Source organism: Thamnophis elegans, chromosome Z (assembly GCF_009769535.1).
Source record: "Thamnophis elegans isolate rThaEle1 chromosome Z, rThaEle1.pri, whole genome shotgun sequence".
NCBI classification, from domain to species: Eukaryota; Metazoa; Chordata; class Lepidosauria; order Squamata; family Colubridae; genus Thamnophis; species Thamnophis elegans.
Genome location: NC_045558.1, coordinates 123,122,999 through 123,136,379, shown reverse-complemented (window position 1 = coordinate 123,136,379; position 13,381 = coordinate 123,122,999). Strand labels below are relative to the sequence as shown.

The following is a 13,381-nucleotide window of genomic DNA, read 5'->3' as shown; positions in this document are numbered from 1 at the left end:
TAATGAACAAAATAACCTACTTGTTCCAGAATCTGTGTCTGCTTGGTGGCCATGGAATCCTCTTCCTCCTCCTGGACTGGGACTGGGGCCTCTCCTTCCTTCTTAGGGGGTTCATCTAGTGGCATCTCAAACAGCTCACGAATTGTTTGCTGAGGGCAGAGAAATTAAGTTACAAAATAACCTTAAGATAGGAACTGCTGGCCTACACATCTGATAATCCTTTTGTTGCCTTTTTTGTAGATTAACATAATTAAGGATGTCTCAAGAGAAACAGGGCAGACTTAAGAAGCTTCTTTAAGATCGGAACTATGGGTCCTATACACGGTTACACCAAGCATATCACACTTCAGCACCAAGGTCTAGGATCGATTACAGGTGTTTATGGTTACCTGTTTGAAGTAGGCTGTAGTGAAGTTGCCTCCCTCAATTGCCATATCTCCTAGCATCCTTTTCTGGTTAGCTTTCTTCAGAATATTTTCCTCCACAGTCCTTTCGCTGATCAATCTAAAGGCATCAGAGAGTGAATATATAAGTTTCTGCTAGCAAATGTGTCTACATCAGGAAAAACCTATGAAACTAATAAACAGTTTTTTTAAAAAAAGTTAGTGCTATAATACTAGCCATCTAGTATACTAGCCATTAGCCATCTAAATCATTTTCTGCAGCTACCAGAACTGCTTCTAATGGCTGGTGCTGAAAAATGGGGCCAGGCTGAGCCCAAGGGAAGGGGTCAAGTGCATCATAAATCACGAGTCCTTAGATAGCAAGAGATCTAAGTCCAGCCCATCTTGAATGCCTCTTAGCTAGCAGTTGGTGAGATTCTTATAAAGAGTTTAAGCTTGCAATAAAGCTTTATACAAGTAGTCCTCAACTTATGACCATAACCGAGTCCAAAATTTCTGTTGCTAAGTGAAACATTTGTTAAGTGACTTTTGCCCACTTTACGACCTCTCACTTGTTTACCTTTCACTAAACACTTGTTAAGTGAATCACTGCAGTTAAGTAAGTAACATGGTTGTTATGTGAATCTGTTTCCCCCAATCTTGTCAGAAGATTGCAGAAGCTGATATATGACCCCAAGGGGTGCAAACATCATAATTATGAGTTAGTTGCCAAGCAACTGAATTTTGATCATGTGGCCATAGCAATAGTTGCAAGTGTGAAAAATGATCCTGTCACTTTTAATCAAGGCCGTTGTAACATTGAACGGTCACTAAATGAACTGCTGTAAGTCGAGGACAACCTGTACTCATTTGAACTGCCTGAATCTTCTGATTTTCCCATTTGACAGATACATAATTAATTAGATCCTATGCTTCATACCTCTTCTCCAATCTCATTTGCCAAGTGTGCAGACTGAAACCCTGGAGAGTAACTGCCAGTCAATGTAATAATGGCTAAATTAGACTAACAGGTGCTCTAAAATAATAGAAAAGACTTATAGTTTTAGATTTTTGTTGTGGTTTGCTCTCCAAGCTTTTTTCAATTTAGCTTCTAAGTGTTTCGCTTTTAGACTAAGTAACATCACTATCACCATCATCACCACCACCACATGAAGTAGAAAGTTTAGTTAACCTGTAGATGTGAACATCTCGTGTCTGCCCGATACGGTGGCAGCGATCTTGGGCCTGGGCGTCCATGGTGGGGTTCCAGTCACTGTCATAGAACACTACAGTGTCGGCACCGGTCAGGTTCACTCCCACCCCACCGCTTCGGGTTGACAAGATGAAACAGAAGATGCGCTTGTCTGCATTGAAACGCTCCATCAGTGCCTGCCAAAATCAAAGGAAGAAATAAAATCCTGGACTGGGATTCTGCCTTTACCTCCTAGCTTCAGGAGGGAAAGGCAAGTTTATGAATTATCATCCTGTATGAATTATATGATTAAAAGTAAATGATACAACTATCTTAATTTGACAACTTAGAAAATCAATTTTCTTCCAAAACTAGTTGTTCCTTGACTTATAACAGTTCGTTTAATGACCGTTCAAAGTTATAACGGTGCTGAAAAATGTGGTTTATGACCTGTTTTTCAGCTACGACCTTTGCAGCATTCCCATGGTTACGTGATCAAGATTCTTACACTTAGCAACTGCCTCATATTTATGCCCAGGAGTCATGTGATCCCCTTTTGCGACCTTCTGAAAAGCAAAGTCAATGGGGAATCCAGATTCACTGAACAATGGTGTTACTAACTTAACAAATGCACTGATTCTCTTAACAACTGTGGCAAGAGAAATCGTAAAATGGGGCAAAACTCACTTAACAAATGTCTCACTTAATAAACAGAAATATTGGCCTCAATTGTGGTCGTAGGACGAGGACTACCTGTATATTGTATGTTTAAAAAAATCCCTTCCATTACAGGACATAGTCTCCATAATTTGCAATAGTCTCATTCTGAAAGTCAATGATCCCAGTTATTCCCTTGTCTATGCTGCATATTTCCAGAAAAAGAAAAAGCCATGTCTTTAAAAAATTATTCTGAATGAAATATTCACACCGATTTGCCTAACAAACAGATGTCAACCCTGAAGCGAACCTGGCTGAGGCCATCTTGGAGGCTTCAGAGTTGCCACAAGGCAGAAGGGACAGGGAAGGGGGAAAATAGAGGGCTAGGGTTTGTAGTCAAAACAAAAAGGTTTCCTGTGGGGAACCAAGGACATTCCAACAGGTGTTGAGGAGAGGAGTGGAATAACCAAGCAACCAGGCAGCACCTCTATTGGACAACATGACTGATGACTTGAGGAAAAGGTAGAACTTTCTCTTTTTAATTAAGTGAAAACCGCAGGAAGTTTCAAAGTCGATTTTCACCAGTTGTGCTAATATAATGTATCCAATAAATTGTTCTTCGAGGAATCTATCTGCCTCTGAGTTCTGCTTTCTATGGGTACATTACTTGGAAGCTTGACAACAGTGAGGACAGCTCCTAGCCCCTTCAATTAAACATCACATGGTTGGATCCCAGAGTCATTCATTCTCTATGGCAATGTCTGCCCTATGAATCTGCATCACTCCAGAGATTAGGATGGCCTCAATCCTTTGAGCCTCTTGCTATTCCCCCAGGTGTTTGTGCTGTTTTGGTAATGTTACTCACTGTGAATTGAACTGTTTATTGCTTTCGACATTTGTTTTTTATTAAATTGTGCTCGTTCTTAATCTTTGCATGTAAGTCAGAAACACTTCTATGAGACGGGTGAGGGTTATACTTTGTTTATATAAATACATGAGGAAGAAAGCAGCATAAACCACTTCTGGGAGATGGGTAGGGATTTGCTTAGCATTTCAAGACGGGCACAAGCTACTATTACTTACCTGCCGCTGCTCTACCCGAGTGCTACCATCCAATCGCAAATAGATGTGCCCATGATAATTGAGGAATTGTTCCAACACATCCAACATGCGGGTCATCTGGGTGAAAATCAGGACCCGGTGGGCTCCGGCCTTGAGCTGCCGTAGTAGAACATCCAAAGTCTGCAATTTCCCTGAAGACAAACAAAAGGAGAAAGTCCGGACAATGGGCAATTATATATCTGCCAACCCAGAAAAAATTTGCTTGACCTTACAAGCAGGTTGACGCAGGGCCCTTATTTTCCGATCAGCGTCAAGTGGACCCTAAACTCTTCACCACCTACCACAGTCGTACTGGATGAGGCGAAGGTCTGGGAACTGGGTCCTCATGTTGCAAATGATACGATGCAGACAACTTGCATGGAGCGAGAGCTCTTGCCGCAAAGTCTCCTTGAAGACCGACTGCTGGAGCAGGAGTGTTGGAGGAGGATGAGAGGTGTGCATGGTGATAGCCGGAGCCTCCACAGGAGGCATAACGAAAATGAACCTGCAAAGATGAATAGACAGTAAAGGATGTGTAAAAACACATATTCAATAGCCAGTTTGGTGTAATCGTTAAGGTGCTGGCCTAGAAAGTAGGAGACTGTGAGTTCTAGTCACACCTTAGGCATGAAAGCCGGCTGGGTAACTTTGAGCCAATTCCTCTCTCTCAGCCCAACTCACTTTACAGAATTGCTGTGGTGGGGAAAATAGAAAGAGGAAGGAGACTCTAGGTATATCTTCCACTTTAATGAGTTAAAACTCTAATAGATACATAAATACCTAATGGAAATAGAAGAGTTGACTAAAACTGGAATTCACAGGAATATTTTGAAAAACCTCAAGGATTTCTCCATGTTTCTCCCCTTTAGGGCCACCATTTCAAAACAGCCAAATGCCTGCAGAAAAATGTTACCTCTCTATAATGTCTGTCAGCTCCTCAATCCGATGCTGGGGTGTCAGGACAGCTTGGGCCAAGGTTTCTGACCGCTGCCAATAGGCCTCAAGATGCTGAGCACCCCTTTGGACTTGTGCTGCGTAGCAATGGGTGTATCCAGATCCTCTCGAGCCCTTTGGTTCCACTTTCTGGGTTACCATAGCTCGTTCTTCACTCGCCTCTACGACTACCTCCTCTTCCTTTTCCTGCGCAGGCGGCGGAGCAGGAGGAAAGAGGGTGCAAAAGCGGAGCACTTCGGTACCGTAGATGGGTGCAAGGTTGCAATGCTGTTCATTGAGACGGAAAAGCCGGTCAAGGCGCTCCTCCTTCTGCTTCTTCCTCTTCTCTTCAAGTGCTTCCTGAAGGCCAGAGCAAGCAGATAGAATTGTATTTAACTTCTTACCACCTCCCTGCCGCAACCTGTCAACTATCCTGTTCCAGCCCTCCCCACCCCCGAAAACCACGTCCCTGTGCCAAGGAACTCACCAGAAAGAAAGGGGAGCGGGGTGGGGGAGGAGGTTGCCGTCTCGGCCTTGGGGCCAGGATGGAAAGGGGTGGTGGTGGTGTAGGTGTAGTAGAACGCAGAGTTAACATCTCCGGTTCCTCCTTGGGCATGGGGCTTGAGGCAATGTGGGACACCATTGTAGGAGAAGTGTTGGCAGAAACAGTAACAGTGGCAGCTGGGCTGATAGCAAATGAAGCAACTGTGGGAGGCGGGGAAGGAGGAACTGTGAAGGAAACAGAAGAGCAATCGTGAGGATTGCCGACAAATCTACAATCTCTTTCATGTTTTTTAGAGTATGGCAACGTGTCACTTGGCTCCCTCTTTGGGCTGGAGTTACTGTACATGTTAAATGTTTGGAAGACTTGTTGGCTTCTGTAGGTACTTGTAATCTTTGAAAATGCATTTTGAAAAGATGACAACAAAAATGAATAACACACACCTTTAACGACTTCAAAATATGTTGTATCACAGCTGGAAAGTTACCAGTTCTCCATCAACTGCAAAATGTTGTAAAGAATGCATGTTTTTGCTATGTTTGAACTATCATTTTTACCACTGTTTAGAGCGCTATGTGGAAACCTGAATCTATGCAGGACTGTCAACATTTGGAGAATATTTTTTGGTGTAACTGCTGTAATTCAAAACAAGTAGAATTTAGCAATTATTATTCTGGATAGAAAATGCTTTTGATACGATTTCCTGGAAGTTTTTGAAATGCACCAATTTATTTTGAATTCCCTAGTTTTTAGCCTACACTGATGTAAATAAGAATTTAATTAATTTGGGGTATTTTCAGGGGGTAATAGTATGTTATGCAACTCTTTTTCATTATTTCTGCTAAAAGTGTACATTTTTGCTATATACAGAGGGTATGTTTCATAGATCAGCCAAAATATATAAAAATGTAATTTTTTAAAAAACATGAGCTACTATCAGCCATTTATCTGCATAAAATTAGTAGAATATATCTATAGTCAGTCTTTATTTAGCAGATAAACATTCCTTGATTTTTATTTTCGATGTAACATCATTTTAAAAAATCAATTTGAAGCTGACACCAGGATCCAACTCCCAAATTTTCTTACATACCCGCAATCCCACCTGGTGATTTTAAGACATGCTTACCCAGCTGTTGCTCCAGGTTGGGATTTGAGGCTTGTACCATTCTCAGCATGGGTCTCACCAGGGTCTGGAGGGGAGCTGGTGCAGGTGGCCTCACTGGGCCCAATGGCTGGTTGGGCAGCCTAACTGATGAGGCTGGGTTCATAGGAAGAGGGGCTCGCTGGGCCAAGAGAGCTGTTGGAAGGCCAGGTAAAGTACTGGCAGTTGTTGGCGTCACAGGGTGCATGGGCGGATGCTGTGGCCCAGGTGATGGGGACACTAAGCCATCTCGAGGAGCCTGTCGTACAACAATCTTCACTACACCAGAACTGTTCACTGCTGAGGATGGCACTGTGAGAAACAAAGGCAGTGAAGAGAGGCTGAGTTGTGGCTCGATTGTGAAGTACAATTATTTCTGGTTATTACTATTTACTACAGGGAGTCCTTGATTTACAACAGTTCATTTAGTGACCGTTCAAGTTACAACACAGAAAAAAGTGACTGACTTTTTTGCAGCATCCCCATGGTCATGTGACCAAAATTCAGATGCTTGGCAACTGACTCACATTTATGACAGATGCAGTGTCCCAGGGTCATGTGATCCCCTTTTGCAATCTTCTGACAAGCAAAGTAAATGGGGGACCACATTAACTTAACCACTATATTACTAACTTAACAACTGCAGAGATTCACTTAACAAACGTGACAAGAAAAGTTGTGAAGGGGGGCAAAACTCAATACATTTCTAAGCAACATAAATTATGGGCTCAATTGCGGTCATAAGTCAAGCACTATCTGTATTTTATTTGTTGGAATAGGGAGAAAACTGAAACATAAAGAAGGTATGGGAGGAAAAAAAAGGCCGCCAACAGACAAGAAAGACGATTGGGGTTATAATTCAAGACGAAGCATGCCTCAAACACAGTCACCAGGGGGAAAAGCTGGTGGAGGGGAACCAGTTGCAGAAAGAGGCTTAAAGTCCCCAAACCCATTTCCTAAATTACTTTCCCTCACAAGCCAGAAGGAAAAATCTAGGATGCAGAGATGTACTGACCTTGAGTAACGGCAATAGGGACGCTGATTGTTGCTGTGGAAGCAACAGGTGGAACAGTTGTACTGGTAGCTGGGACCGGCAAGATGGTGGGAGGCTGCTGGCCCGGAACAGTCTGCACACCAACTGGGTTCTGCCCTGCCTGCTGGGCCATAGCCTGGATCAAAGCCACTTGAGCAGGTTGGCTGATTATGTGGTGCTGCCCTCCAGCAGACACCAAGTGAACCACATTCCCTGGAGAGAGAGAAGGGAAGGAGAATTCTTGCCCATTTTGTTGTCTTTTCTATCTGCAATGCGTAGTAGTTTTAAATACATCTGTAAGCCCTCCTCGAGAGCCCACTGAGAAGCAGTGGTCCTCTTGAGTCAAAGCTCTAGTTTTGTTCTATCCCTCTGGTCACCGGATGACTCACAAAGAGACACCAGGAGCTTAGAGGGAGTGCTCCAATAAATATAAGCTATCTACCTCTTTGTTTCCCTTTCAACATTTGCTTCACTACTGCCTGTCACTATTATTTTCCCTTAACAGGAGGTATTTAATCTTGTAAGCACTTTATCCTGTCTGTGGATCAATTAATTCAGATGATTCCATTCTCTTCCATAAATGGTGTTAAATTCTAAGAAGAAAGTATGGGTAGTCCTTAACCTACAACCACAATTCAGCCCAAAATTTATATTGCTAAGTGAGAAATTTGCTAAATGAGTTTTGCCATATTTGAGCCACCACAGTTGTTAAATTGTTAACATAGTTGTTAAGTGAATCTGGCTTTCCCATTGATTTTGCTTGTCAAAATGTTGCAAAAGGGGATTGCATGATGCCTGGAAACTGCAACCATCATAAATATGAACCAGTTGTCAAACTTCCAAATGTAAATCACATGACCATGACGATGTTGCAATGGTAATAAGTGTGAAAGCGGTCATAAGTCACTATTTTCAGTGCTGTTGTAACTTTAGTCAGTAAGCGAACTGTTGTAAGTCGAGGACTACCTGTATTCATGTATGGCAGATGAATTAAAGCACAAACAAATCCCTGAACTGAGTGCTCAGAAGTACGTGGTTCCCAAGCCATTATTTTGTAGTAGGGCTCAGGTTGCTGGATCTCAGTCTCATAAAACATTATTAAGCTAAATAATTATGTTTAGCTTAATAAAAACATTGGAAAGAGGAGGAGGATAGTAGTAATGTATTTTAGTAAGATGAAAAGGATAGTATTACTATTATCCTTCTCATCTTTCCTATTATCCATTACCCTAGCTTATGATTATAATTTTGTTGTTTGTATCCTATGGTTTACGTTTTTTTTTATTCAGTATCCCATGAGTTAGGCTGATTGCATACCATATTTTTTGGAGTATAAGACGCACCTTTTTTCCTCAAAAAAGAGGCTGAAAATCTGGGTGCGTCTTATACAAATACAGTATTTTTTGCTTCCCGAAGCCCCGCCCCTTCAAAAAATGGCCGTGCATACCCTTATGGAGGCTTTCAGAGAGCTCCTGGGGGCTGGGGAAGGCAGAAATGAGCAAAAAGGCCATTTTTGCACCCCCCCCCCCCCAGCTCCCAGCAGCACCCTATAAGCCTCCATAAGGCTATGCGTGCAATTTTTTTGACAAAAAACGGACCTATTTTTGCAAAAAATGGGCTGTTTTTTGCTTGTTTGGGGGGCACCCCCACAGGAGCGCTCTGTAAGCCCCAAGGCTACTCATGCCTTTTTTTTTTTTAAGGGCCCTTTTTCGCAAAAAATGGGACATTTTTCGGAGGTTTGCAGAGTGCAAAAACTTTTTTTCCTCTTTAACTGATTGATGACAATTACACTGATCAAGTGCTGTGCTAGCAGAAACAAAGGTTCTGCAGATTGTCAGCGATTTCCTTCTCCAACACATGGATAAATACACCTGGAAACATCTACCTACCTACCTACTCTCTGTCCCTCCCTCCTCTATTTCTCGCTCTCTCCCCCTCTACCTACCCACGTACCTACCTACTCTCTTCTCTCTCTCCCAACCTATCTACAGTATTTCTCTCCCTCTATTTCTCTCTCTCTCTACCCTCTACCTACCAACCTACCCAACTCTCTCCCTACCTACCTACCTACTGTATTTCTCTCTCTATTTCTCTTCCCCTTTATCTACCTACCTACCTACCAACTACTCTCTCTCTCCCTACCTATTTCTCTCTTTCTCTCCCTATCTCTCTATCTACCTATTTTTTAAAAAAAATTGCCTACTCTACTCTGCTCTTCTCTACCATAAACAAATCTAACTTATTCAAGACAGAGGACAAGGGAGTCATTGGGGTTGCTAAGGACTGGGGTTTACCTACTTGGCAGCTGTCGGGCTGGCTGAGGCATAGTGACCTGGCGAACTTGGGTACCCGTCAAGGTAAGCTTGTTGCCTTGGATCTGGAATGTGAGGGGTTTACTGCCTGGGGCACCTTGGAGTGGCCGATTAGCCAACGAGGCAAGTTGCCCAATGCTGACCACTTCACCTGCTGCAGTGGGGGAGGAAAAAGAGGGTTAGATTTTCAAACTATCATGGTGGCTGCCTGTGTTTTGCTGGCTCCTTAATACTTACAAGGCAATCGTGCCTGCATATCTGGGGACAGCAAAAGCCTTTGCTGCACACCTCCGGCCGCTGCTGCGAAGTTGTATCCAGGCAAGGTAGGTACAGCAGAATGGATGTTCATGGGCTTCACCATGCCCCCAATGGAGCTGGAGGATTGTTGAGCGGTAGTGCTTGCAGGTCCTGGGCCTAAGGTGTTGGTCGGTGGAGGCTGCTGCCCACCTACAGGGGACACCCCCAGAGGGTTAATGGGGGATATGCTAACTGTATTAATGGATTGCGTGTTGGTGGGTGGTTGCTGAGCCATAGGACTAATGCCCAGGGTGCTGATGGGGGGCTGCTGTTGGACAGAAGCAATACTCAATGTATTAATGGGTGGTTGCTGTCGCACTGGGGTGGCACTCAAGCTAACTGGGGGCTGTTGCCCCATTGGGACCGGGGCTGGTGCAGCCTTAAGGGAGGAGGCAGTGGTTGTGGTAGAAGAAACAGGAGGTGGTGGGAGGAGAGGCCGGGGAGTATTTGGGACCAGCTGAGCTGCAGTCATTGCCAAGGGCAGCACTGTGGGGGGTGGAAAGAGAACAAGGTTAGAGACCTGCAGCTCTATTCTTTTAAAATATTAAGATACTAACTTAAGCAACCAAAACAGTTTTGCAACCAAAAGGGATGCTTGCAGTTTAAGTCAAACAAAAAATATATTATTTCTACTTCAAAATAAGCTCAAGAGGTGCAGATACATTTCATGCAAACAACTTTAAAAGTAAATGTGAAGATAAGAAGCAACAGAGCTCAGCCTCCCACCCCATCCCCTTTCTTCATTCCCCCCCAAAATCTGGAACCTCACCCTGAGGAACAGAGGCCTGGCTCTGCAGCAGAGCAGCAGCTGGGTTGTTCTGGCTCAAAGTAGGCACTAGAGTTGGGGTCTGTGGTCTGGCAGGAGGAGGCACTGGTACTGACATGGTCACAGATGGAGGCATCGGGATAGGCACAGGGAGAGACACTGAGGCAGGGAGCGTGGTGGGCTGTAAAGGCCCTGGCAATACTGGGCCTGTGTGTGGTACAGGAACTATAGCAGGTGTCAGTGGTTCCGAAAGCACAGGAGTTATCGGTCTCTGTAGAGGGGTTGTGGGTCGAGGGCTGTTCACCAGAACTACTGTTCTGTTTTCTGGCTTGGGTATGGGCTGTAACATCCTGAAAAAGATGACACAGAGCAATGGAAATTATCTTTCTTCTGCTATGCAATTAAAAAAAAAACTTTGCTAAGGATCATCTGATGGAGACAGAGATCGAGAGAAGTAATAGTCCCCACAAGACAGTTCTCAGCCAAGATTATTGCATAATATTTATTCTAGCTAAGGTAATACTCAGAATTCAAAGTCAGGATAATGAATGCACAGCACCTTAACTAATAGCACATATAATTGCCACTAGAATAATCCCAATATTAACATTCCCTTTAGGTCAGAAAACCCAAATCCTTCAGAGCTGGCAAGTTTGTGTCCAAAGGGAAAAGTATGGCTATGATGCAATGAAGCCTCTTGAGAAGAGAGAATTGCAAGTACCTGTTCACTTTCATTTTGACTGGTTTGGGTCTGGGAGGAGGGTCTGGGGATTCAGCAATCTCTTCAATCATTTTCCTTGTCACCTTCCATTTGGGCAGGAATGTGTCTGTTTCATAACGGGACACAGAGCCTTCCAAATTGATCAGATCAAAAATGCCGAAGTCCACATTCTGTAAGAGGTTAAGATTTACATGCAACAAAATCAGGATGCTTTATTCTAGTCTTGCATTCCCCCCCCCCCCGTCTCAAAAGCAGCTGTGTCACCTGTCCACACACACACACACAAACACACACACACACACAAATGGAGCAATTCTGCCCTTCCAAGAGATCAGAAGAGAAGGCACCTGCCTTGAAAGGATCATAATCAAGAGCATGCAAGACGAGGGAGGCGGTGTTGAAGCAGATGCCCTGTGTGATAAATGGCGAGTGGATCGGCCGGGGGTCAAAAAGATTGGGGTGATTGCAGACCTTCCGGAGTTGCATCAGGATGTTGATGACACTCATGAAATGCCCTGTAGCCAACGTCTCCTTGGTGCTGAAAGGGTGACAGCCACATATAATCAATTATGACCACAGAGGCCAAGGCACAAAATAATGAATTTCAAAAGTCATAAACACTGCTATGATGTGGAGTTGGGGAAATAAAAGCTAGAGAAACCACCATGGTCTATAGTCCTTCAATGACCAGCTTACTGTTCTGTGGGGACTACACTTCCTCACAAAACCCAAGAAGCCTAGTATAAAAAAGTATTTCCTTTGTCACTTCTCAACTAGCTTTCTATACTCACGCAGCCTGGGCCATGAAATCATCGTAAAGATAACGCTGGCGCTTGGAAAGACGGCACTTGATGACATGCTCATATTTCTTTGGCATTTGCTTCTCTACATCCACTTTTACCCTTCGCAAGAGGAAGGGACGCAACACCTGTTGGGATGATGACAAAGAAGAACATGTTCTGTTCCAAATCTTTTCCTATCTGGTTAAATCAATTATCTGTCCACTTTCAACAGTCCCTTGCATAAGACTCTCCTCTCCTTCCACTATGCTCACCTTGTGCAGTCTTTTGACTAAATTCTCATTGTACTCCTGGCTGCCTTCGATCATTCCCGTCAGGGGGTTAGAAAACCACTCCTTGAATTCACGGTGTGACTGGAAGACGTGTGGCATCAGAAAGTGCATGAGGGACCACAACTCCATTAAGCTGTTCTGGAGAGGAGTTCCAGTCAGCAGTAGTCGCCTCTGGCTAGAACACAAGCAAGACACAAACTTGAAAATTTCTGAAACAAAAAGTGTTTCTATTCAATACTGAGGAAAACAGTCTCTCTCTCTCCTCACCTGTTGAAGTTGAGCAAAGATTGCCAGCGTTGGGATTTGAAGTTCTTGATGTTCTGAGCCTCATCCAAGATCAGATATTTCCAATTCTTGCGTCGAAAGGCCTGGTGATCCTGCAACACCAACTTGTAGGAGGTGATGCAGATATGGAAGGCATTGGGCTTGGTCCAACCCTAAATGGAGGCAGTGAAGGAATTACAAGAGGGCTATAGTAAGAGAGATCTCTATTAACTGCCTTCTACCCTTTTTCTAGTAGAAACATTTCAGCAAAATTACTTCTCAAGTCAATGATCTATAAAGCAGGATCTGCGTTCCTAAATCCATCACTGTAATACAATTTTCTCTGCATGCCTTACCCACAAAGTCAAGTGTGCTTGCTGTTTCTAGAACTGTGATATACAGTTCTGAGATGGCACAGAAATCAATGTCCAATCCCTTGCAAGTAATTTTTTTTTTAGCTTTAACTACTAGGAAACGGCATTAATGTGAACATTTCCTATTTACCCTACATTTAGCATACCTACGAATATCAGATATCAGGCACACAAGATGATAAAGCAAAAGGCGATCTTCTTATACACAACTGAAGAATAGGACAGTTGAAAACCAGCTGCGAGTGCTTAAAAACTCTCACCTGTCGCTTCAGCTTACGCTCCTTCTGTGCCCCATAATATGTTAAAATCTTGAAACTGGGACACCAGCGCTTGATTTCCATCTCCCAGTTGAGCATCACACTGGTAGGAACAATGATCAAATGAGGACCCCAACTGCCTGCAGGAGCAAACAAACATTATACCCAGAAATGTTTATGTCTTTAAAGACAAAGGTCATTTCTTCACCTTATTCCCCAGCCATATATGTCCCCTGGATACACTCAGTTCTACCACAAAGATGGCAATACCATCACAAGCAGATCATTTTTTTTTTTTTTTTTTTGGGGGGGGGGGGATCAAATCTTCTTCCCAGCTGTATTTATTTATCAAGCGTTGTCCAAGTGGGCTCTT

General features: G+C 43.5%; 1 protein-coding gene across 2 annotated transcripts in view; it reads right to left on the bottom strand.

Moving 5' to 3' along the window:
• Positions 1 to 13,381, bottom strand: part of SRCAP (Snf2 related CREBBP activator protein) — a 31,995-nt gene that overhangs the window by 6,240 nt on the left and 12,374 nt on the right. Inside the window, exons 12-29 of one of the 2 annotated variants that reach the window (XM_032237503.1) lie at positions 13,012 to 13,148; positions 12,381 to 12,550; positions 12,096 to 12,288; positions 11,833 to 11,969; positions 11,393 to 11,579; positions 11,042 to 11,211; positions 10,324 to 10,670; positions 9,495 to 10,040; positions 9,244 to 9,411; positions 6,928 to 7,158; positions 5,898 to 6,224; positions 4,754 to 4,995; positions 4,247 to 4,626; positions 3,636 to 3,838; positions 3,316 to 3,485; positions 1,576 to 1,772; positions 390 to 504; positions 21 to 149 (exon numbers count right to left, since the gene is read on the bottom strand). In XM_032237503.1, the coding sequence (XP_032093394.1) occupies positions 21 to 149; positions 390 to 504; positions 1,576 to 1,772; positions 3,316 to 3,485; positions 3,636 to 3,838; positions 4,247 to 4,626; positions 4,754 to 4,995; positions 5,898 to 6,224; positions 6,928 to 7,158; positions 9,244 to 9,411; positions 9,495 to 10,040; positions 10,324 to 10,670; positions 11,042 to 11,211; positions 11,393 to 11,579; positions 11,833 to 11,969; positions 12,096 to 12,288; positions 12,381 to 12,550; positions 13,012 to 13,148 (4,049 nt within the window). The remainder of the gene's footprint in view (positions 1 to 20; positions 150 to 389; positions 505 to 1,575; positions 1,773 to 3,315; positions 3,486 to 3,635; positions 3,839 to 4,246; positions 4,627 to 4,753; positions 4,996 to 5,897; positions 6,225 to 6,927; positions 7,159 to 9,243; positions 9,412 to 9,494; positions 10,041 to 10,323; positions 10,671 to 11,041; positions 11,212 to 11,392; positions 11,580 to 11,832; positions 11,970 to 12,095; positions 12,289 to 12,380; positions 12,551 to 13,011; positions 13,149 to 13,381) is intronic. The other variant, XM_032237504.1, reaches the window with a different exon arrangement.